This window comes from Drosophila suzukii, chromosome 2R, assembly GCF_043229965.1.
Source record: "Drosophila suzukii chromosome 2R, CBGP_Dsuzu_IsoJpt1.0, whole genome shotgun sequence".
Lineage (NCBI taxonomy): Eukaryota > Metazoa > Arthropoda > Insecta > Diptera > Drosophilidae > Drosophila > Drosophila suzukii.
In genome coordinates, this window is record NC_092081.1 from 17,741,109 (window position 1) to 17,762,144 (window position 21,036).

The following is a 21,036-nucleotide window of genomic DNA, read 5'->3' on the forward strand; positions in this document are numbered from 1 at the left end:
CGAGCAGCCGGTCCAGCGGAAAAGTTTCTAGAACGTCGAACTCAAACTCCACTCTTCTCCATTAAAAATCTATTAAATAGCAGTGCTTTATTATAATATATTTAACACATTGCTGTTGCAACAACAACAGCATTAATATATACATTACAGGTGAGTGGGGTGCGTGCTATTGAAGAATAAAACATAATTCGAGGTGTTGTATGTGACATGTAAGTTGTTGCCCTACATGAAACCCACAATAGAGATGTCCTATAAATGTAAATACTCTTCAGAATCGGTATAATAACTATAACCATATAAACCCTAAAGATGTTCATTGTTACAACGACCGGTTTGTCCAGAAAATCAATTAGTTTTAGTTCGTATCGATCAAACAAGAGTTTTCCCCCTCCCCCACCGCAAACATGTGTTCGGTCACGTAACTGTTATAATTTTCCTCGTTTTCCTCGAAGATGAGATACACACGCAGTAGGGAATACTATATCTATATAGTGTCCCTCTATTTACCGCCCACCCAGTACATATATATAGTATCAGTCGGCAGTTGGTAAACATTACAATTATTATCACTGTGTGTATATGGATGCCTGTAAAGATATACATAGTTGTTTATTGTACAATTAGTTGGGTTGCGCCAGAAATCGCATAATGTGTGGGGGCGGAGGAAATTGAGGGAAGGCGGGGGAAGAATCTCGCTAAACAAAAACAATTGGGGGCAAGTGGTTTTTTTCGCGCTTATCAAGAGCCCCTTACTGCGCAGATACCGCTCTCTTGGGCTCTCGAAGCCCCTCCAATAATTGCCGGCGTTTCGGGCGGTACGCTCTCATTCATATAAACACGCTCGTCGGGAAAGCATCGTTCCCAAAAAACACAAACAAAATACATATAATAAAAAAACACGTAGGTAAAACGCGTCCCCTAGAATTTTAGAAACTACGCAGTTCGTTTATTTGTTGGCCGACAAATAAAATAGAGCGTGGTCAGTTTATACTCACTTACATAATGCTAATAATACGGCGGATAACCGGCGATTTTTGGCAACGACCTTACTGCGTCATTGATTAAATACTGATTTGCTTATCGGCCGGTTAGAATTTTGTGATATACCTAGGTATTTGGTTACGAATTAGACAGGACCTAGGTCAACCTTGTGACTCGGTAGATGGCTTATCACGGTTTTGATTGGAAAGTTTCCACAGACCTTTTACCAGGTTTCGTAAATGTCAGTCATAGGTAAGACCTTCAAGGGTTTTGTGTGTAATTCCCTAATAGAAACTATTATTTCTTATCTTAGTTGAACAATCTTGATGATAGTCTGACGAAATACACGTCACAGTTTTATACATAAGTGATATTGAAGAACACGACACCCATAGCATGGTATTAGGCGTACCAGGGATATTTTTTGGATGTTTCTTATAAAATCAATATAACCATTGTTTCAGTTATAATTATTTTAACGTCTTTTTTTCCACTTTTAGAACCTTCCAGAAACCAAACGCATTTCCCAAGGAAACGTATTCAGAAATTAAGCAACCCCTAACACAACAAAACCAAACAAAAAACTAAAACCCCAAAAGTGATAAGAAAATTGATTATTGTGTAGAGTGCCGAGAAGAGACCCGAAGAGATCTCGCCGTGAGTGAAGTGTCCCTTTGAGAGCGCTATGTCCGCATCAGCTGCCGGTTCGCGTAATAAACACTCTAAGATCCGTGACGATGAGCAGCTCGACATAACCAAGGACGAGTTTAACCGCTTCAAGGAGGCCCTCGGCCAGGAAGAGTTCCGCAAGCTGTTCTTCGATTACGTCGAGGAGATCCAGGATCCCGAGAACCGCAAGATCTACGAAGAGGAGATCACCCAGCTGGAGAAGGAGCGCGGTGTGGAGGTGAGGTTCATCCACCCGCAGCCGGGATTCGTGATCAAGACGGCCCTGGATGGCGAACTCAAGTGCTTCATCAACATCGCCGGCTCTCCGGAGATCGAGAGGCCCAAGAACGAGGTGGCCACGGATCCATCTAATGGCAGTCGGGGCCTAAGCTGGTCCATTCCCATGGCCCAGACTGCGGCGCGAAGTGACTGCGATGCCAAGAACAACCACTGCAAGGTGTTTGATGTGGTCTTCCATCCGGATGCGCTGCACCTGGCCAAGCGGAACCAGCAGTTCCGTCAGTGCCTCATCGACACGGCCCTGGACGCAGTCGAGCGGGAGTACAAGGTCTCCCTGGATCGCGCCAATCTCAAATTCCCCAAGCTGGACTACAAGGGCATCGCCCGTCCCACTGTGATACGCAAGCTGTCTGATAATCCCTCGGCCGAGGAGCAAGAGCCTCATCCCCTGGCGCACATGTTTCCCACAAAGAAACCCTCCGGCGAAAAAGTAGAACCCGTCGTTCTGCCCATGAAGACGAAGCCTACTCCCAAGCCGGAGTACACGGTGCCCAGGTATTCGATCAAGCACAGCCACGACGTGGACTTGTCGGAGTACACGGACGAGCTGGACGCCAAGCTGCATGTGACCGTTCCTCGCTCCCTTGTCGTCGAGATAGAGTTGCCCCTTCTCCGCTCCACAGCCGAGTGCCAGCTGGATGTCACCTCGAAGTCTGTCTATCTGTTTAGCGAGCGGCAGGGCGCCAAATACCGCCTGAAACTGGACCTGCCCTTCACCGTGGACGACAAGGCGGGCAGAGCTCGCTTCGACACAGATCTGCGTCGTTTGAGCATCACATTGCCCGTGGTCCGGAAGAGCGCCCAGGAGCAGGGCCAGATGCACGACACCTTGCGCCACTTCAGCCGCGAGGACAGCGGCGTTGAGCTGCATTCCAACAGTGAGTCGCCAGTGGAGGAGGACCCTGATGGCGAACTCAGCGATTCCAAGGCGGATATCTCCGAGATTGGTAAGAAGAACTTTTTAAGCAACAGAAATTCCCAAGATAAAGATTCAAATCATGTTCTATAAATTTCTTATATTTATAAATTGCTTCTTATTAATCTGTTATTTGTTTCTGTTCCCCCAGCCACGCCCACTGCCACGCCTGTGCGCAAAGCCAACAGTCCGTTCCTCAAGAGCTCCGTTCACTACCAACTACCCAACAAATTCGACTGCAACGTACTGGACAATGTGATGGCCTTTGTGCTCCACGTGCCCAACGTTCAGCCCGACTCCATTGAGCAGTTGAGGGAGCAGCGGAGCCTGCATCTGCAGTTCGCCACCATCGGCAGTGGCTACTATCCCACCCACTATGCTTTTTACGTAGAGCTGCCGGCGGAGAACGAAGCCTCCGCCATTGAGAGCGTGGAGGCAGAGGCCTGGGACAACAATGTGGTACTCAAGCTGAGCCTGAGCTCGCAGAGCGATACTCCGGCTAGCTATCTGGCCGGACTAGATGCCACGGATCTCATGGAGTACCCAGTGCATGGCCAATACAATGTTAAGGACAAGGGAGGAGTTAATACAAAGAAGGAGATTGCTCCGCTGGATGTTAAGTTCGAGCGCAGCCAGGAAGGTCAGGCCCTAAAGGTTACCATACGCCCGGGGGCCAAGGAGGAGGAGCATGAGCAGGAGGATGACGAGCACCAGGATCACGAGCAAGAAAACGAGCAGCAGCACCAGCAGCAGGGTCAAAACAAAAAGCCCGGCAAGAAGCAACGCAAGCGGAACAAGAAGGAGCGCTCCTTGTCCGAGTCGGCCTGTGATGACATGGTCCACGTCCAGGAGCCCGTGGCTAGAAATCCTGAACCCCAGCCGAATCCCACATTTAAACTGCCCTCGCAGCGCAAGCAACGCAGCTACTCGGAGTGCAATGACAGCACTGGTGGCAATCATCGCGGCATCCTCAAACGATTCAGCCGTTACGGACCCCGACCCTCTATATCGGACAGCTGCTCCTCAATCGACGACTGCTCATCGTACTCGTGCTCCGTGGACGCCTCTGGCACATCGCTGTTCTCGCATTCGTTTGGCGGCATTCCCGAGGAAGATCGGTCCGATGCCGGGCTCTCGGAGAGCTGCAAGAAGACTGTTAGGTTTAATGATCACATCATGAAGCAAGTGTTCCGGTGAGTATCCGGCTAGAGCCACTGCCAAATTGCCAGTAATCATTTAATAATTTGCATAATCCGCTAGACTCGACTCGAGCATCCTGGGTCAGCGCAAGAAGAACCAGAAGCGACGCGATCTCAAGCTGCGGGCTCAGCAGCGTCGCCTCAGCGAAGGTGATTCCGTTGATTACGAGGAGACCCGTGGCACTGCCCTCAAGGTGAGATCTAGATCTCTAGATTGGACCGCTTTCGTTAATTGAGCGAATATCCAGGCTGGTTAGGAGGCTGTTAGCTTGTTAGCCCGTTAATTGAATTAGTGGCCATCAGCGAAATCAGGCAGTTTGGCTTGATCTGCCTCAGACCAGCCAGACAATAAATATTGATCAAGTCTTTGTTTAGGCTATTGTATTACACGTGTGCGAAAGTTAAACAGATCTGGAGTGGGCTCTATTTATAGCAGGAATGTTGCGAAAATTAATTGAAGTATGTTAATTGATATGCAGCTGCAGAAGACTCGGCAGGGAATGGAAAATTTATGCATTTGTAGACGGCAAACAGTAGATGGAGCTTTAAATCTTGTGGGTTTTGTTTATTGGTATTATATTACAGGGGTATAAACTGAAGAGGCTTTTGTTTGCGTAATTGATATGCAGTCGGCATGATAAATTCTGATCATGTGCACAATAACTTATCCAGAAAAAGATTGACATGTGTTTTTAATCTTTTTATTTCGATGTGAGAAGATGTGCCTACTCTAAGTGCTTATAATAATTAAAGGTATAAACTATTAGGGTACATAGGAAAATCAAGAACAGCTAATTGGTTAGCAAATGTCATACTGAAAACCAAAATTATGTTTCCCTTTTTTACAGCAAAAAGAAAATACATCAAGAAATGCCAACAGGCCCAAGGGAGAGTCCTTGCTTCACGACAGCGGACTGGATCTCACTGGAGCAGCAGGTGCCCAAAGGAGCAACAACGAATCGGAGCCCAAGAATGCCATGATGTTTGAAATGGATGATTAGGATGATGTTATTTAAACCATAAATATATTCATATTTTTTGAGTGTTTTAGAGGCATGTTTTCAAGAATTTTAAATGCTACTTATATATTAACTAATGCTACGTATTTTTTTAAATATTTGTACTGTAATTTGTTTCGTATCCAAGCAAATTGCTCAAATGAAAAGATTTTCAAAAACTGTAATTAGGCAACAAGAATCAGGGCTAAAATGAGAAATCAAAATATTCATTACATCATTGTATTAAATGTTATTTAATTCGGTTATTCATTGAAACTGTTGAAACGAAAAATGAAATCCTACTCTGAACTGAAACACCTATTATTATAAAATAAAAATATGCATGTTCATTCATATTGCGAGATCCAGTTGATGTCTTAAAAGTTTGCAAACTATAAGTTTTAAGTAAACATTACAACACTCATTTATTGGCTGCATGCTCATAGCTCACAAAACAATCACAACACGATAAACTTAAACAATATCAATAGTTAACAATTCCTCTAGTATTACACACGACAGAAATCACCCAAACGCATAAAAGTAGTGTATAAGCTATGTACATGTTTAGAAACACTGGCTGAAGCAATGAATGTAATTTTAACTTTTGTAAGCGAGCTCGCAAGTTAAAATATATATACATCCCTTAAGAATGAGTAGTTCATTGTGTTGGCTTTAGAAGTGGTCCTCCAACAGCTTGTGAAAGTGTTCGATTTGCTGGAGTTCCCGACGCTTTCCTTCCAACACATAGAGTACTGGGCAGTCGAGGGAATCGCACTGGAGGCTACCCAGTCGTCCGCAACAGGCCTGGCAGATCTGCCGGGTCAGCTGGTAGCCCCTCTCCAAACGGGCCGTCTTGTCCGAGAGCACAACTACACATTTGGAGGCCTTCTTCAGGCAATCTGGGCAAATTCCTGCTTTGGTTTGGCGACCACAGTCGATCACACAGCTGGTGGTGGAAAAGTACTGGGAAATGGTGGACTTGGCGCCTTTTGCACCCGCCAATTCGTTGGCCGTTCCCACAGCCGGAGTCATGAGCAACTTCCTCGGCAGACTGGCAAACCAATCATGGACATTTGCACCGATCAGCAGCAGGCAACGATTCAGCGGTGGAATTATCGCCTTGGTGATGTAGTAAATGGCATTGATCTTGTGACCCTCGTTGGCCAGGATGTCGTGTGGGCTGCGTACTAAGCGGATGAGCTGCATGCCCGGCGGTCCGTTGACTATTATAAAGGGTACGCGCTCACCGCGACGCGGCACATGTCGTGGATCCTTCTGCATCCATTTTCTAAAAAGCGAGATTTTACTATCCGAACAGGAAACTTTAAAAGGATGTCTTCAACTTACCTTGTAAGTGCCAATGCTGGCACACAGGCCGTGGGTTTGTAACCATTAAGACCCCTGAATTCCTTGGCGAAAATCAGATCCTGCAGGTTGGCCCTGCCCGAAAGCAGCTTGGTGAACTGCCGGCATACGTATTCCTTGATCTTGCTGACGTCCTGAGTTTCGAACAAAATGCGCAACACCTTCTCCAGCATCTTGGCTACCGCAGGACAGCCATCTCGCCGCACTGTCTCAATGCCCTTGGCTTCGTAAACCGGTTGCGCCTGATCGGCAGTCTCGTACATGTAGCCCACGTAGCGCTTTTTCGTCTGAAGCATGCAGGGTTGGTAGACCTTTTCCAGCTTAAGCTTCACTGGCTGCGGATTCATCTCGGTGACGGCTTGAGCAATCTCCTCCCCGATTCGAAAGGCTTCAGCTCGATTTCGACCAGGGACCAGAACGAACATGGAGTCCGTATCGCCGTAGACGACACGCACCTTCCACTCCTCATTGGTCTCCACTAGTTTAATTGCCCGTTCCAGAGTCTCCCGACCCTTAGACACAACCGAATCACCCACTTCTACCGCAGGCATTCTGCCACTAAAGTTGGCAGCTGTATAACCATAGGTGACATTGGCCATCAGTTTGAGGCCCAACTGTCGGGAGTGAAGAATCCGCTGAAGAGCTGAGCTATCCTTGTGGAGTTTCATTGACTGCTTGACCATTTGCCGCGTGTCTAGGATCTCGGTAAGCATGCGCGGTAGGATGCCCTCGCGCACTTCCCGCTTGACAAAGACGACGCCGCAGGGCGAAACGGTAACCAGGTCATGCTCCAGCAGCTTCTGCAGCATCTGGCGGGAGACACGCAGCTGCGAGGCCCCGAATTCGAAGGGTGAACTGCCGCCCAGGTGCTCCACCCTGCCCAGACATGTGGAGAAGCAGTAGTTGTAGGCGATAATCATGCTGGGGTACAGGCTCTGAAAGTCGAGCACGATCAGGGGGTCAGCGTAAAATCGCGACTGCGGCTCCATGATGAGCGCCAGGTACTCGGGCGCCCGCATATGAGCTCGAGCCTGGACGCTGGGCGAGAGTGGCACCAGGTTTTTCGGCTTGGCGATTCTGTAAGATTGGGGAGGTTATAAGACTTCTACATTGTTCTCATTAAATGTATTAGATTTACCTTAACATCATACTCTCCACGCGAAACTGCGATCCACGCGACAGCACCTCGTAGAACTGGATGCCAATGAGCTTGGCCATTTCGCTGGTGCGTCCCAGCAAGTCCAACTGATCCAGGAGGGCCAAAGTGCCACGCACCCGCTCCAAGTAGTACTCCATTACTATCCAACGTGTGCAGGGCGAGGCAAACCATTCGCTAAGCGACTTGGCCGTGTGCCAGGGACATCTCTTATGCAGAATGTGGTACATCACGTTCTCGAAGGTGTACGACGTTAAGGCGATCTCCGATCGCATCAGCCGCCACACGTCCAGGAGAATTCGACCGCATAGTTTCATTTCCACATCTAGGTCGGTGAATTGCTCCCGATCCTCGTCCACAAAGTCCCGCACCTTCTGCGTGGGCACGCGTGACAACAGGGGAGCGATGTTAAAGCACAGATGCTTAGCCCGATCGATCACAAAGCCCCAGGAGGCCATCTCGATCTCGTAGCCGGCATATATGTCCGCATCCCAACGGCCACACAAGGCTAGCAGCGCCTCAAACGCCTCCGCCTCACTTGCCACCACTTGCACTTCAATATCCCGATCCAGACCATGAATACATCCTTCACCTAGCAAGTCCTGGTCGTTATTTACCATAATATAGCCGCAGGCTTTGCTGGGAAGATTTTCATCCGGCAAACTGTGCTCGATGGCATAGAACAAACAGCGCATCTCATCGTACATCGGATCCGGCTGAAGATCTCCTCGCGTAGGCACGAACACCTCTAATGTTATAATGGTCAAATGATTGCAATCGATGTCCGCCTTGGCCTGCTGCAGGTTCTCCAAGTTAACCTTGAACCCGAACGTGTTGTCCAATGTGGCGTGACTGAGTCCAAAGCTGAGATCGTGTTGCTTAGGCTGGCTACTGCCCTCCAACTGGCGTAGGAACGAACTCCGCTCTAGCTCAGCCTGGGCAGCGCTACTGGAGACGCTCTGCTCGCTGGACTGCGAGCTGATTGGTTCCTCTTCCACGCACTCCTTGAAATTCAGCTTGGTTCCTCGTTTTATGCGTTTCTTAGCCGATTCCTTAGCCTTGCTACTTATTGGGGTTGCCTTCGCTTTATCCGTAGCTTGGGACAAGGGTGTGAGGCTTAGGCTGCAATCGAAATCCTCACCAGCATCTTCGTCTCCACTCCCACCGCCGCCTTCTTCCGCCTGCAGCATCATTGTGATCTTCTGTCGTTTGATCTTGATGGGGCTGTCTATGTCGGCACCTGGGTTCCTGGGTTCCTCGCGCTGACGGAGCAGCTCCTTGGCCTTCAGCCAGATCTTGGCCTCTTGCCAGGTGGGTGCACGCTGTACAGGTTCGATTGCCACCCTCTGCTTGGTGCTAAAGTACTCTCGCATCCTTTGTTCACCCCTGTGACGCTGCAACATGGCTGGGCCACCGATGGCCACCAGTCGCTGACGCCGCCAGGAGGCCAACCCACGATCATTGCCCAGGACGCTCTGGAATGGCTCGCAGTCATTGAGCTTGTTGCCCGGGATGTGTAGCACTATGAAGCCCACCTCCGTCACCTTGCTCACATCGGAGGGATTGCTGTAGAAAGGCTTCTGGAACTCATACTCGGGTATGTCCATCTTGCGGCAACCGCGAACCACTTCATCGTAGGATGGAGGCAGCTCCAGCGGAGCAATCACAAAGGCGTTGTTATTGGTACTAGCAGCAACGGGCTGAGGAGAATCTAAAGTCGTCATGGGGCTATCTAAAAGGTCACTAAAGACGGACGGACTGTCTACGATCATCGAGTGCTCGTAGAAACTTCTCATTAACTCAGGTGTGTGGCTTTCATTGCTCTTGGGACTCAACTGTGGCGTGGTCTGGATTTCAGGTGGTGCTTTGCTTGAACTGGGAGTTAGCTGCTTTGTTAGTAACTCCGACCGAAAGCTTCTTCGCAATCGCCTCAAGTTGGGAGTTTTACGCAGTTTGGGGATCATATTATCGCTTTCCGTGTCAGATTCGATGGCCTCATTATCGCTTCCTGCGAAGTGGCTAGAAGATGTAACAGGTAATTCCTGGAGATTAAGATCATTTTGTAAATTTTCACATTTTCCTGGAGTTTCTGGTTTTGAAACGGCAGCCTTCGTTGCAATTATTTTATTAAGCTCATCTGCATTGTTTTCAGGACTTATTTTGAGATCTTTAGACCGCTTGGAACTATTTGTTTGATTTTGCTTAAGAATCTCCTTTGAGTTAGTTAATATAATTTGGTTTTCTGGTACTACTTCCACAGTTCCATTCTTATTATCAGTATTTTTTACGGAGCTTTCAGATAGAGGATCATATTCAAGTATAAGGTTCTTCAAAACTTTACACCGACTAGAAGTGCTGGCTCGGGGCTTTGTTTTTTCTATTTCACTAAAGTTATCTTCGGTGTTAGTCGAATTCTCCTGATGGCGAGCACTTCGGCGTGGTTTTATGTCATTCAAAGCCTTGCTTTCTGACTTGCGTGGTTTTCCCTTACTGGGTTTTGGTTCTTTAGTTTCCTCCATGACTAGAATATCCTTTGCCTGATGACGAGTACTTCTTCGTGGCTTCTTAATCTCTTCTTCTGTCGGTATTTGCTCGCCATCTGCTGTTTCGAACATGTCGGATAAGCTGGGGTTCCTATCCCGCGGAGTCAGGGAGCAAATAATGTGTGTTTTGTCCAGGTTGCGAGTTGATCGCCTAGTACTCCGAAGAGGAGTACAACTGTCAAAAACAAAAAAAAAATATTATAAGCTTTCAAGTACACATAATCTAGAGTCTTACTCATTTCTTAGTTGAACGAAACTGTTTTCCTCAACACTTTTTCGTCGCAGCTCCGTCAACGCTAGTTTCTTGCGAAGTGGGATTTCTGGCCTACAAACAAAATTCGGTTCATTATAAATACAAAATGTGTATACAACATCAATTCTTGAGTTACCGAGGTATTCCCGGTGTTCCTGTTCCTAGATCAAGCTGCAAACTGAGACGGGGATTCAGGGTTTTCCCTGTGCTTTCTACGTTGGTTTCTGAAATGTATTAAAATTATTAAAATCCCATAAGTTCAACTGTATTTGTCACCCACTCTTTGCTGAACTGCTCCCAATTGTCAATGCCAGTGGAGCATATTTCTTGGCCGCACTAGTTTTTGGAGTGCGAGGGGATTTTAACAGGCTTTTCTGTCCTTTTGGCGTGGTAGGTGTCTTAGGAGGACTCCCCTTTGGCTTGGAGCTGCTTAACTTTTTAGGTGTCCGCTGTATGCCATCATCAGCGCCATCGACTTGCGGCAACTTATCTGATGCTTTCCGATGTTTCGGTTCCGGAGGTTTCGGCTGGCTTTGAGTTAGCTTAAGTAGCAGCTCATCCACATCGTCGAGGGCAATGGAGAAATCATGTCGGTTTCCCTGATCCGCATCCTCGTCGGAGTCACAATCCTCGTCAAAGAGAGCATGCGAGCCCACAGCAGCGGCTGCCGTCTCCTTGTCCAACAGCTCAGGCGTAAGATCGTCTAAAATAACATATGGGTATTATCTTAACTTAAAAAATAATATAATTCAAAACCACCTACAGTTTTTATGCTGTGACAAAGGAGCCAAAGAGCTGTCCAAGTCCACATGAGGTTCATTATCATTCTGCTCCTCCAGCTCTTGCAAGGCATCCAAAAGTTCCAAATCCTCCTCCCTCACTGCAGGAAAATAAATGGTTACTTGCTCGAAAAGACATTTTTGTCTTTGGCAACAGTTTACCCACAGGTGGCATCGTGGGGCATCGCTCCATGTGGCTGTGTGAGACTCAGAATAAGCTCCTCGTCTACCAATGTATCGTCCAAGTAATCAGACTCATTCGTCGGGGTAGATATGCTGACATTGTTGCCGTTACCACAGGTTACATGGTTTTGTATGAAAGAAGCGTTAACCAATAGTTGCTGCTGATCCTGCGAGCATTCCTCGGGATAAACAGCGTTGGCAAGAAGTTTTTGCAGATTGAAAGTACGCCTCTGCTCCTTGCTGCCGGGCAAAGTGGTCTGCATGGTGACATTGGCCAGGGTTGTCTGATCCGACAAGGTTTGCTCGGACAATGTGGACTGCTCCAGTGTCATCAGCTTGCTTTCCAAAGCGGTGCGGTAGAAGACATCGCTCTCGGCGACTTCTATTTGGTGACGCTCTTGCGTAGGCGGTAATTGCAAAACAGGGACCTATGATTAAGACAAGGCTATAGGAGCTATCAATACCACAAAGATAAGTGAAATACCGCTTGGACCTTCTCCTCATCCCCAGCAGCAGTGTGTTTCTCGACCAGTTTTTGGCGACGCAGGTTCTCATCATTCCAGATCGCCTCGATGCCAGGATTGGTGTGATTCCCCTTGCTCTTGGCCACTAGTTGGAAGCGGTTCAGTATAAAACTGGAGCTGACATCCACCTCTAAGGCACTGCAGGCTACTTTCCTCACGCGTATGATGTCCAGCAGCTGGGCGGGCTTGACATTTGGATAGGGTATTACTAAATTAAAGGGTTAGATAGGAATTTAAAGAGGTTGTGCAGCACACTTGCCCTCATCCTCGTGACTGCGCCGGAACTTAAGCACCTCCAGCGGAACATGCACGTAGCTCATCCCGTATAGATTGTAATCGATCATGAACTGCAGGATGTATGGCACATGCGACTCGTGCGGACTGAAATTTTTGCTCAGAATGGCGCCGCTCTGTAGAAGATTGGCGGCGCGGCGTACGAAGCGGGGATTGAACATGTAGATCTTGAGGAACTGGTGCTCCACGCGATGGTAGCCATAGAAGGGTCTGAAAAAGGGAACTCAGCTAGAGATGCACATCAAACAGACAATTAAAGAGAACTCACATGCCCTTGACCAGCTGGACTTTGAACACATGCTGGGCATTGGAGCTGCCCTGGCCCAGGGATATGTTTAAGGCCTTGTCCAGGTGCATTGCAATCTGCAGGATACCCCGCTCCAGGCTCTCGAAGTCCTTCTTGTCGTACGGAATGTAGAAGTAGGGGAACACGCCGTGCACATGCATGCAGGTCTTCTGGCCACTGGAGTTGCCACCGAATACCCTAATCACTGGAACCTGTTGGGAAACGGACATGGATCGTTATCCCAGTTTGCCAACAATGGTGAAATAAGATCGTACTCACCCGCTTGATCTCCTTGCCGCGCAGCTCGGAGTAGCAGGGATCCAGGCCGAACTGCGGCTTCTCCATGTAGAAATCCGCGATGACCAGGCGCACCGAGTAGACGCCATCGATTCCCTCTGCTGCAGCTGCCATTTGCAAACATTTATAAAACAAACCAAAATGTTTTCGCGCAGCAAAGATTCAATTCCAAGTAGAGTGACCATGACGCGCAGAACAAATCGATTATGCCAGCGACTATTCGATAAGTAGTTATCAAATTCAAACGAAGAATCTTAATTAAATTAAAAATTAAATAATTAAAATGTAATTAAAGTTGATTATGCAATTAAGAACAAAAAAATGGAAATGTCACAGTATGGTGGGCGGAAAATTTTTGTAAGTAGGGCATACAAATTATAAGATTAACATTTAAAAATTTTTATATGTGTTATAAAACTTTAATTGGTTTTAAAAAATAAAAATCTTTTAATACATTTGAACTTTTTTTACAACTTTTATGATTTTATACAAGTTAAAGTAATTTTAAAGGGGTACCAATTGTATTGCTTTCAAATTTTTGAAGTAGATAGTCCTTGAATTTAGGAAATATTGCCTAAATTTGTTGATATTATTAATCAGGACAATATCTTAATTAATTATTAATAAATTATTAAACACCCAAACAAGTTACCTACTTTCAACAACTTTTTAAATAATTACTGAATTCATTTTAAAGCGTTTAAAAACACCAAGAGCTTAAGTGATGTTCCATTTTCAAAATTCGATTTTAATCGATGCTTTTTAGTTGACACTTTGATGTTATTGAAGTGTGACCTTCGCAGTCCGCTGGCAAAATGCTCAACCGCCACCCCTACACACTCAAACTTTGCGAAAAAAAGCTCCGCTCCAGAAAAAGTGGCATTCGTAATCGCGAGCTGAAACTGAACGTGAGGAAAAGTGAATAGCAGACAGAGATTTAACCATGTCGAAGATCGGAATTAACGGATTTGGCCGTATCGGCCGTCTGGTGCTGCGCGCCGCCATCGATAAGGGTGCCTCCGTGGTGGCCGTCAACGATCCCTTCATCGATGTCAACTACATGGTCTACCTGTTCAAATTCGACTCGACTCACGGTCGTTTCAAGGGCACCGTTGTCGCCGAGGGCGGCTTCTTGGTGGTCAACGGCCAGAAGATCACCGTCTTCAGCGAACGCGACCCGGCCAACATCAACTGGGCCAGCGCTGGTGCCGAATATGTTGTGGAGTCCACCGGTGTCTTCACCACCATCGACAAGGCCTCCACCCACTTGAAGGGCGGTGCCAAGAAGGTCATCATCTCGGCCCCATCCGCCGATGCCCCCATGTTCGTCTGCGGCGTCAATCTGGATGCCTACAGCCCCGACATGAAGGTGGTCTCCAACGCCTCGTGCACCACCAACTGCCTGGCTCCCCTCGCCAAGGTCATCAATGACAACTTCGAGATCGTCGAGGGTCTGATGACCACGGTCCATGCCACCACTGCCACCCAGAAGACCGTCGACGGTCCATCGGGCAAACTGTGGCGTGATGGACGTGGTGCCGCCCAGAACATCATCCCGGCTGCCACTGGCGCCGCCAAGGCTGTGGGCAAGGTCATCCCCGCCCTCAACGGCAAGCTGACCGGCATGGCTTTCCGCGTGCCCACTCCCAATGTGTCCGTGGTGGATCTTACCGTCCGCCTGGGCAAGGGTGCCAGCTACGATGAGATCAAGGCTAAGGTCGAGGAGGCCTCCAAGGGACCCCTCAAGGGAATCCTGGGCTACACCGACGAGGAGGTCGTCTCCACCGATTTCCTCAGCGACACCCATTCGTCGGTGTTCGACGCCAAGGCTGGCATTTCCCTGAACGATAAGTTCGTCAAGCTTATCTCGTGGTACGACAACGAGTTCGGTTACTCCAACCGCGTCATCGACCTGATCAAGTATATGCAGACCAAGGATTAAACACTATAATCGTACACAAATTTGTACAAAAACCCGGGGCCTACAAGTTGGTCAGGAATCACACTGTTATGTAACGCCATGTACAATGCGCCCCGGTAGTTCAGCACTATGCGCAATTAAATATGCTTTTTTGGTTGGCTCCTAAAGTTACCATTCAAATACAAAATATCCATAGCTACACAAATACATATATTTATTGTTGTTGAATAAAAGTATCGCTCTGTTACTGTATTTAAACGCCAGCTATTTAAAAAATAAATTCTTGTGCATAGATGAATTTGGCATGTGTAAGCTCAAGGTCGTGGGAAGGTTACATCAGGGCATCGCCGCCGGGAAAACTTGCTAAAATATATACATGTGTACAATGTGTGTCGATTGGGAGCCACCCCGAACTCAACCGAATGATATAAGCATAGCCGGCGAAATTTCTATTTATGTATGTCTGCAAACTTTGGGAATCTGAAATTTTGGGATTATGCAAACATCTGTATATTTTCTTATCTCCTGCACTTTGGAATCTGGGCGGCTGCTGTTTGTTTTGTCTTCGATTTGCCGGAATAAAACATTCAAAGTCCAATTGAACTTAAAATTTATGACCAAAACCATAATGTACCTAAGTATATTATGTATTAAAAAGTTCCCTTTAGGGGTGGGTTTGTTGTGACTTATCGACTTGTTCATTCATATTATCAATTATATTATTATTAGTTTGGTACACCAAGGTCATGGAAGGTCAATTGCGGCATGATACACAATTATTCGACAGAAAAAATCTATTCGATTAACATCAGCCAGGGCTGCAAAAAGCGGCACATTTGAAAAGCTCATCATGGGAAATCTTTGGATTTATTTTGCAAAAAATGCATTTGAAAAGTCCAATAATAAAAAGACCAATAATAAATTGTTTCCATGAGGAAGGGCCATTAAAAATAATCACATTGTCAATTAAGTTGTAAATTAAGATTCTATTTTTATCAAAGATACAACCTTTTCACATCTTATCGGATCTGCAATTAATGCATTTTCTAACGACGCTTTCAGCTTGTTAGAAAAATACAATAAAATATAATCTTATCGCGGAAAAGATAAGTCCATTTGTTGAACTTCACATTCTTAAATACATATGTATTTAATGTATATTACATGGTATTAGTCATAATAGTTGTATCAGACAAATGGTAATTCGTTGGTTGGTTATTAAAATAATGTCACTTTTTGAGTCTAGTTTCCAAATTTTCTTGGGGCTGTGCGAATCGTTTGGCGACTTTTTATTGTAAATAAACGCAAAACTGTTATTTATTAGGTAGCTTTTGTTTAATAACTTATTAAATCAGTTAGTCCTTGGTAAATTATGTGGGCGGCCGTTTACGTAGTGACGAAGCACACAGAAAGAGTTTTGGAAAAGGACTACTGATTGTCAGACAATATGAAATCATATCATTTTTGAGCACAACATTTAATATCATTAATGTTGTATTCAAAGGGGCAATTGTCAATGATTTTTAACATTGTTAGTAAGTGTATTTGTCTTAATTCCACCCTATATATATATAGTTTACTGAATAAAATCTATTAAAATTACAAGTTCTTAGGGCAGACGCCTCCAAATAATACAATAAAACTTTTGACAGTTAAAAAAGTCATCAAAAATATTTAAAAAAAAGAGGTTACAGCTAAAATGAAGCTTAAAAAAATATTTATTACATATTTTACAAATATAAATAGTATTATTTATACTACCGCAGGCATAGATAATAGAAATGATTATTCCAGATTGTGCCCAAAAAAAAGACTAAAAACCTTTTTTTCATTTATCTTATCTGCAATTTTTTTTCTTGCTATCAATTTTTTCTTTTGTTTTATATTTGTACTTGGGCAATAATTTGTTTTGCCCTATATATAATTAATAAACTCCTTTTTGTCGGACAAATTCGAATATGCCGGGGGCTCTTCCTTGCGCATCCTATCGAAGGCCTTTTGTACCGAGTACAAAGCGCAGCTCAGATAAACTGAAAAGAGTGGATTTATAGGTTGAATGGGAGTAACATCCTGAAGTTCAAACCCATTACCTGCAATCGGCACGACCATAGCCGGTACAAAAATCCATTCTCCATCTGTGGTTATCAGTATAATTGCCAAATAAACCATCAGGTAGATGAAGAATCCAGTGGTTATCATCCACGGCACAAAGAATTTGTATTTGTTCTGTGTTCCATTAAGAGATTATTTGATTTTGGTGGTATATATATAAAGAATATCCCTTACCTTACAAGCTCCAAATATAAGGCTTAAGCTGCCCAAAATTTGGAGGATAGAAATATGTATTCCCAAGTCGTATAGTCCATCTAAAACCAATTGAAGAAATGTATTTTGTTTTTCACATATTTGGCATATACAATACTCGTACGTCTCCAAAAATAGTCGTCCATCAGGGCCAAATATGTTATAGCAAAGGCTATGGACAAAATGCCCGAGCAGATGATACCTCCTTTGGTGTCCAATTTCAACATGTTGGCGACTTTGCAGTTTGGGGAATATTTCACAACTGAAGCGGAGTTCTCACTGCATCGATGGGCCAGCTTTATCCGCGAACCCTATCTTATCTTTTATTATCACACTACCATCGAAACAAATGAAAAAAACCTTTGTTCGTTTGTGTATAATTGTAATTTTATTGAAGGATTTGCTTTTTATTGCTTCGACTGGCCAGCAAACCGACCTCAACCATGCTGGCTTTCTGCTGGGGTTCCCCGTTTGCTGGCTAAAACCATTTTACAATGAGTTACGATCTCGAGTCGATTAAATTTGTATAATGCAATGAAATTGATTAGCTAACAAATTGAGTGGCGAGTGTGCAAAAATTTGTTAATTGTAAAATTTGTAACATGCATTCATATTATTGTTTTTGTTTTCTTTTGCATCTTTAACTAGTATAATTAAGTATAAAAAAATGTTACTGCAATAGCGCTTCGCATCGCATGGCATTGCTTCATATGTATTGATGTATAATTATTCGATTTTCAGTTAACTCGCTTGATAATCCATAAAATGTAGCATATTTTCGATAATTTTCGAGGCATAATTCTGCGTGAGAATCAGTTAATTTGAGTTAAGTGGCGTTAGATTTGGTTAATGTAGAGTTAAGAAACTTGGCAAACTTCCGCCCCATCCTCTACTGGTGTTCTCAAGTTAGTCAAGATATATAAAAATACGTAGATTATAACATTCGATTAGTACAAGTAGGTATGTATAAATATATAAAAAGTACACAACGTGTAAATTAGACTAAGTCAATAGAGGAGAGCTCCTTCGGGCAGGTTGCTTAGCTGCCCCTCGTGCTTGTGTCCTTTTCTCATCATTTTTTCGATTTTAGATTTTCGATTTGTTGCTTTTCGTTTTTTGTTTTGTTTTTGGCAAAATCACAGGAGAATTAGAAATAATTAACATAGGCTATGACACATCAATGCGATAGAGTGCATGTGGAAAACTCTCAGTTACCGATTCGATTCGAAAGAGCATTGGTTCAACTTGGTTTGCTTTATTTGCCTTCACTTCGCATGCAGTTGGTTCCCGTTTTCAGTTTAGTTTTGCTTCTAGGGTTTTTGAATTCATTAAATGTATATTTGTATAATAAATTATGACTATATATGCATGTATATATATATGTATATAGATGTATATATTTAAGAAGTAAGTAGGAGGCGCATTATTCCACTTTTCAACTTAGGATAACAACATTGTTTTCGCGATTTGCTCCCCAAGCGTTCGATCGCTTTACTGACTGACTGACTGACTCTGAACTGGCTCGCTAACGGCTTATAACAATATTCAACTAGAGAATCGCTGATCAAAAATAATAACCATAATCATAGTGGTGATAGTGACAATCGAAGGATGCGTCGACGCATGTACAAAAGAATAAATAAAATCGCGTATAAAAAGGATCTGCGGTAAACCTATTTTAGACATCGACAACCATCTTCTTGTGAATGTCCGTGTTGCCGACCACCGAGCAGAACTCATCGAACGAGATCTTTCCGTCCTCATCCTTATCCGCGAAACCGATCGTCTTGTCCACAATCTGCTGCAATTGCGTATCCTTCAGATTGTTGCCCACCATCATTTTTAACACCTGTAAAAGCAAGTTGTTTATATGATAGTCTTTAGGTTAAAACACTTGGTCTTGCCTGAAACAGTTCGCCGTTGGAAATATAGCCATCATTGTCCATGTCGTAGATGCGGAAGGCGAAGCGCAGCTTCGACAGCTTGTCGCCCTTGACGCTGAACTGTGACACGCCCTGGATGAACTCCTTGAAGTCCACCTCGCCGTTGCCGTCCGCGTCGAAAATGTCGATCACGCGCTGCACCAGAGGATTCTGTTGCAGCTCCGGCAGCGACATGAACTCGTCCACGCTCAGCGCTCCCGAGTTGTCCAGGTCCAATTTCCGGAAACGTTTGCCCAACCGCCGGATCTCATCGGCGTCGACTAGTGGAAGTCAAGAAGATATGTGATTAGAAATTTGATTTATTTTACAGTGCAATGCAGTTTCACATGCACTGGGAATAGGAATTGAATAGAATTGAAATATGAATACAGGGAACCTTTCCTAACAAAAATAGGCCATTCACGATCTATTATCAGACTTATAAAGTATATAATTGCTCCTTATCTTTGCTATTATTTATGTATTATGTATCTTAAGGTTTCAGAAACTACATGATTTGAACATTTTTAATTAGTGAAGAAATTAAGCTATGTTAAGTAAATTATTATTGTTAGAATAAATAAAAATACCACATTTTATAATCTTTAATTATAACAAATGTTTTTTGGTACTATATAACATCTTTTTGGAATTTAATTTATAAAACGCAGTTGCTAAAAAATGAATAATGCAAATGTCAACGTTTTTAAAGATATTCCTATAATAGATGTAAAATCAGATCGCCAGATTCTGGTTAAGATTGCAGGACTGTAATTTATTTTTAGCGGCGTGTTGTCTGTCGATCATCTGAGATGAAACAAACTGTGACAAAGACACATTCTAGAATGCCAATTTTGAGATACGAAGGGAAGGTGTAAAATCTTTTAATGATGCGGAATAAAGAGTTGGGAATTATAAATGGAATTTCGACGCCACGTTTTGCATTTCACTTTGTGTTGGTCATTCGCGTTTTGGCAAACATATGTACGTACATACATACATACATGCATAGCCCGTATCTAAATGTACGCTTGTATGTGCCGATGTTTGCATATTCATAAACAGCTGCCATTCCGTTCAAATGACATTGACTGAAAAATTTCGTACTTACAATTGGAACACATTTCCATGGGCAGTGATGTTTCATTTCCCTGCAAGGCAAATATGTATATATTAAAAAAAGGGAAATTTTAATTTATTGCAGCAGCAGGTGGAGGGAAGAGGGGGGGTTGGGGAGAAAACAAGAACGAGAGAAGTGAAAAACGGAAATTGGCCTTATAACGGTACAAACTCTCACTCCCTTTTCCGTTCTCTCTCATTCTCCCCTTTTTCCCCTCTTCCCCTCCCCCTTTGCACTTGTTCTTCGCGTATTTTGGTGGCATTTTATTACCATTTTGGTTTCGCCTTTTGTGGTTCTCCTTGGATGCTATCTATAGAGTGCAAATAAAGTTGCCTTTTTTCGTCGCTGCTCTCCCGTTTTTCCTCTGGTTTCGTTTAATTTCCAATCACGAGGGCTATCCTGCACATGCTAGTGGGGTTTTTGGGGCGCTGAATTACGGTTTTGTTGTGGAAATCTTCGGTTTTCTATTTTCTATTGTGCATGAGTTTTTCCACAGCAGCTTTTAGTGTGCCCGTGGCTCGAGCGTCAAAAAATACCACGGGCCTCAGGGGAATATACCAAAAAGCTTAGCGTTGGCTACGCGGTTAAGGGGCTGCCAACTTTTTTGATTATGCGCGCGTTTTGAAATAAATTTATATTTACTTTCTAAATAACTCAAATATTATTCTTTATTCATATATATTTCCATATTATCAAAATAAGCAAATAAATAAATTAATTAAATTATTTTTTTTTATTTTTTTACGGACAATTTTAAACTATTTAAAGTATTTACTTTCAGTCAACAAAGTGCTACATAAAAATTTCTATATTTTTCGGAGAAATGCTATTTTTGCTGAAAGACAATGACACTTAAAAACTTTAAGTCCGTTTCTCTAGAAATCTTTCTTGAGATATGTGAATCTTCCTCTACTAAATTAACTATTTGTATGTACATATGAAATTCTTATCTGATAGACATGCTTCTTTGTCATCACATTCAAAAAAGACTCCCTGCGAAGAAGTATTCTTTGTTGGATTACC

The 21,036-nt window shown here is 44.1% G+C and overlaps 5 protein-coding genes across 8 annotated transcripts; 2 read left to right on the forward strand and 3 right to left on the reverse strand.

The window, feature by feature from the left end:
• Nucleotides 1–10: 10 nt before the first annotated feature.
• Nop17l (Nop17 like) lies at nucleotides 11–5,716 on the forward strand. Of its 2 annotated transcripts, none has more exons than XM_017073075.4 (5): nucleotides 11–150; nucleotides 1,482–2,897; nucleotides 3,018–4,059; nucleotides 4,127–4,259; nucleotides 4,914–5,716. In XM_017073075.4, the coding sequence occupies exons 2-5, from the start codon at nucleotides 1,667–1,669 to the stop codon at nucleotides 5,064–5,066; spliced, it is 2,559 nt and encodes an 852-aa protein (XP_016928564.2). In that variant the 5' UTR covers nucleotides 11–150; nucleotides 1,482–1,666; the 3' UTR covers nucleotides 5,067–5,716. The 2 variants fall into 2 exon arrangements, with proteins under 2 accessions (XP_016928564.2, XP_016928565.2); XM_017073076.4 differs by lacking the exon at nucleotides 11–150 and adding an exon at nucleotides 783–900.
• On the reverse strand, nucleotides 4,753–12,925 carry PolZ1 (DNA polymerase zeta catalytic subunit). 2 transcript variants are annotated; one of them, XM_017073073.4, is made up of 12 exons: nucleotides 12,729–12,925; nucleotides 12,432–12,661; nucleotides 12,129–12,373; nucleotides 11,830–12,077; nucleotides 11,329–11,773; nucleotides 11,147–11,263; nucleotides 10,664–11,086; nucleotides 10,520–10,607; nucleotides 10,366–10,455; nucleotides 7,570–10,305; nucleotides 6,414–7,508; nucleotides 4,753–6,354 (listed from the first exon to the last, which is right to left on the reverse strand). In XM_017073073.4, the coding sequence occupies exons 1-12, from the start codon at nucleotides 12,858–12,860 to the stop codon at nucleotides 5,739–5,741; spliced, it is 6,465 nt and encodes a 2,154-aa protein (XP_016928562.2). In that variant the 5' UTR covers nucleotides 12,861–12,925; the 3' UTR covers nucleotides 4,753–5,738. The 2 variants fall into 2 exon arrangements, with proteins under 2 accessions (XP_016928562.2, XP_016928563.2); XM_017073074.4 differs by lacking the exons at nucleotides 11,830–12,077; nucleotides 12,129–12,373; nucleotides 12,432–12,661; nucleotides 12,729–12,925 and having other exon boundaries at nucleotides 11,325–11,497.
• Nucleotides 12,926–13,618: 693 nt separating this feature from the next.
• On the forward strand, nucleotides 13,619–14,965 carry Gapdh1 (Glyceraldehyde 3 phosphate dehydrogenase 1). The gene has a single exon (XM_017073079.4). The coding sequence runs from the start codon at nucleotides 13,690–13,692 to the stop codon at nucleotides 14,686–14,688; it is 999 nt and encodes a 332-aa protein (XP_016928568.1). The 5' UTR covers nucleotides 13,619–13,689; the 3' UTR covers nucleotides 14,689–14,965.
• LOC108009070 (uncharacterized) lies at nucleotides 14,441–17,252 on the reverse strand. 2 transcript variants are annotated; one of them, XM_017073083.4, is made up of 4 exons: nucleotides 17,096–17,252; nucleotides 16,954–17,033; nucleotides 16,758–16,893; nucleotides 14,441–16,697 (listed from the first exon to the last, which is right to left on the reverse strand). In XM_017073083.4, the coding sequence occupies exons 1-4, from the start codon at nucleotides 17,196–17,198 to the stop codon at nucleotides 16,582–16,584; spliced, it is 435 nt and encodes a 144-aa protein (XP_016928572.2). In that variant the 5' UTR covers nucleotides 17,199–17,252; the 3' UTR covers nucleotides 14,441–16,581. The 2 variants fall into 2 exon arrangements, with proteins under 2 accessions (XP_016928572.2, XP_016928570.2); XM_017073081.4 differs by having other exon boundaries at nucleotides 17,090–17,248.
• Nucleotides 17,253–18,210: 958 nt separating this feature from the next.
• Nucleotides 18,211–20,531, reverse strand: CanB2 (Calcineurin B2). The gene is made up of 4 exons (XM_017073080.4): nucleotides 20,284–20,531; nucleotides 20,005–20,044; nucleotides 18,876–19,174; nucleotides 18,211–18,820 (listed from the first exon to the last, which is right to left on the reverse strand). Exons 1-4 carry the CDS (start codon nucleotides 20,284–20,286, stop codon nucleotides 18,650–18,652), a joined length of 513 nt encoding a protein of 170 aa, XP_016928569.1. The 5' UTR covers nucleotides 20,287–20,531; the 3' UTR covers nucleotides 18,211–18,649.
• Nucleotides 20,532–21,036: the final 505 nt, after the last annotated feature.

What these genes read in the sequence shown, in the direction of transcription:
- PolZ1 (XM_017073073.4), bottom strand. Translation starts at nt 12,860, where the DNA reads ATGGCAGCTGCAGCAGAGGGAATCGATGGCGTCTACTCGGTGCGCCTG. An exon ending in GCGGCAAGGAGATCAAGCGG is followed by an intron (nt 12,662 to 12,728) that starts GTGAGTACGATC and finishes GTTTCCCAACAG; the next exon opens with GTTCCAGTGATTAGGGTATT. An exon ending in GTGGAGAGTATGATGTTAAG is followed by an intron (nt 7,509 to 7,569) that starts GTAAATCTAATA and finishes CCAATCTTACAG; the next exon opens with AATCGCCAAGCCGAAAAACC.
- CanB2 (XM_017073080.4), bottom strand. An exon ending in CATGGAAATGTGTTCCAATT is followed by an intron (nt 19,175 to 20,004) that starts GTAAGTACGAAA and finishes GACTTCCACTAG; the next exon opens with TCGACGCCGATGAGATCCGG. An exon ending in CCAACGGCGAACTGTTTCAG is followed by an intron (nt 18,821 to 18,875) that starts GCAAGACCAAGT and finishes TTGCTTTTACAG; the next exon opens with GTGTTAAAAATGATGGTGGG.
- LOC108009070 (XM_017073081.4), bottom strand. Translation starts at nt 17,198, where the DNA reads ATGTTGAAATTGGACACCAAAGGAGGTATCATCTGCTCGGGCATTTTG. An exon ending in TTATATTTGGAGCTTGTAAG is followed by an intron (nt 16,894 to 16,953) that starts GTAAGGGATATT and finishes AATGGAACACAG; the next exon opens with AACAAATACAAATTCTTTGT. An exon ending in TATGGTCGTGCCGATTGCAG is followed by an intron (nt 16,698 to 16,757) that starts GTAATGGGTTTG and finishes CACTCTTTTCAG; the next exon opens with TTTATCTGAGCTGCGCTTTG.
- Gapdh1 (XM_017073079.4), top strand. Translation starts at nt 13,690, where the DNA reads ATGTCGAAGATCGGAATTAACGGATTTGGCCGTATCGGCCGTCTGGTG.
- Nop17l (XM_017073075.4), top strand. Translation starts at nt 1,667, where the DNA reads ATGTCCGCATCAGCTGCCGGTTCGCGTAATAAACACTCTAAGATCCGT. An exon ending in ATCATGAAGCAAGTGTTCCG is followed by an intron (nt 4,060 to 4,126) that starts GTGAGTATCCGG and finishes ATAATCCGCTAG; the next exon opens with ACTCGACTCGAGCATCCTGG. An exon ending in CCCGTGGCACTGCCCTCAAG is followed by an intron (nt 4,260 to 4,913) that starts GTGAGATCTAGA and finishes CCTTTTTTACAG; the next exon opens with CAAAAAGAAAATACATCAAG.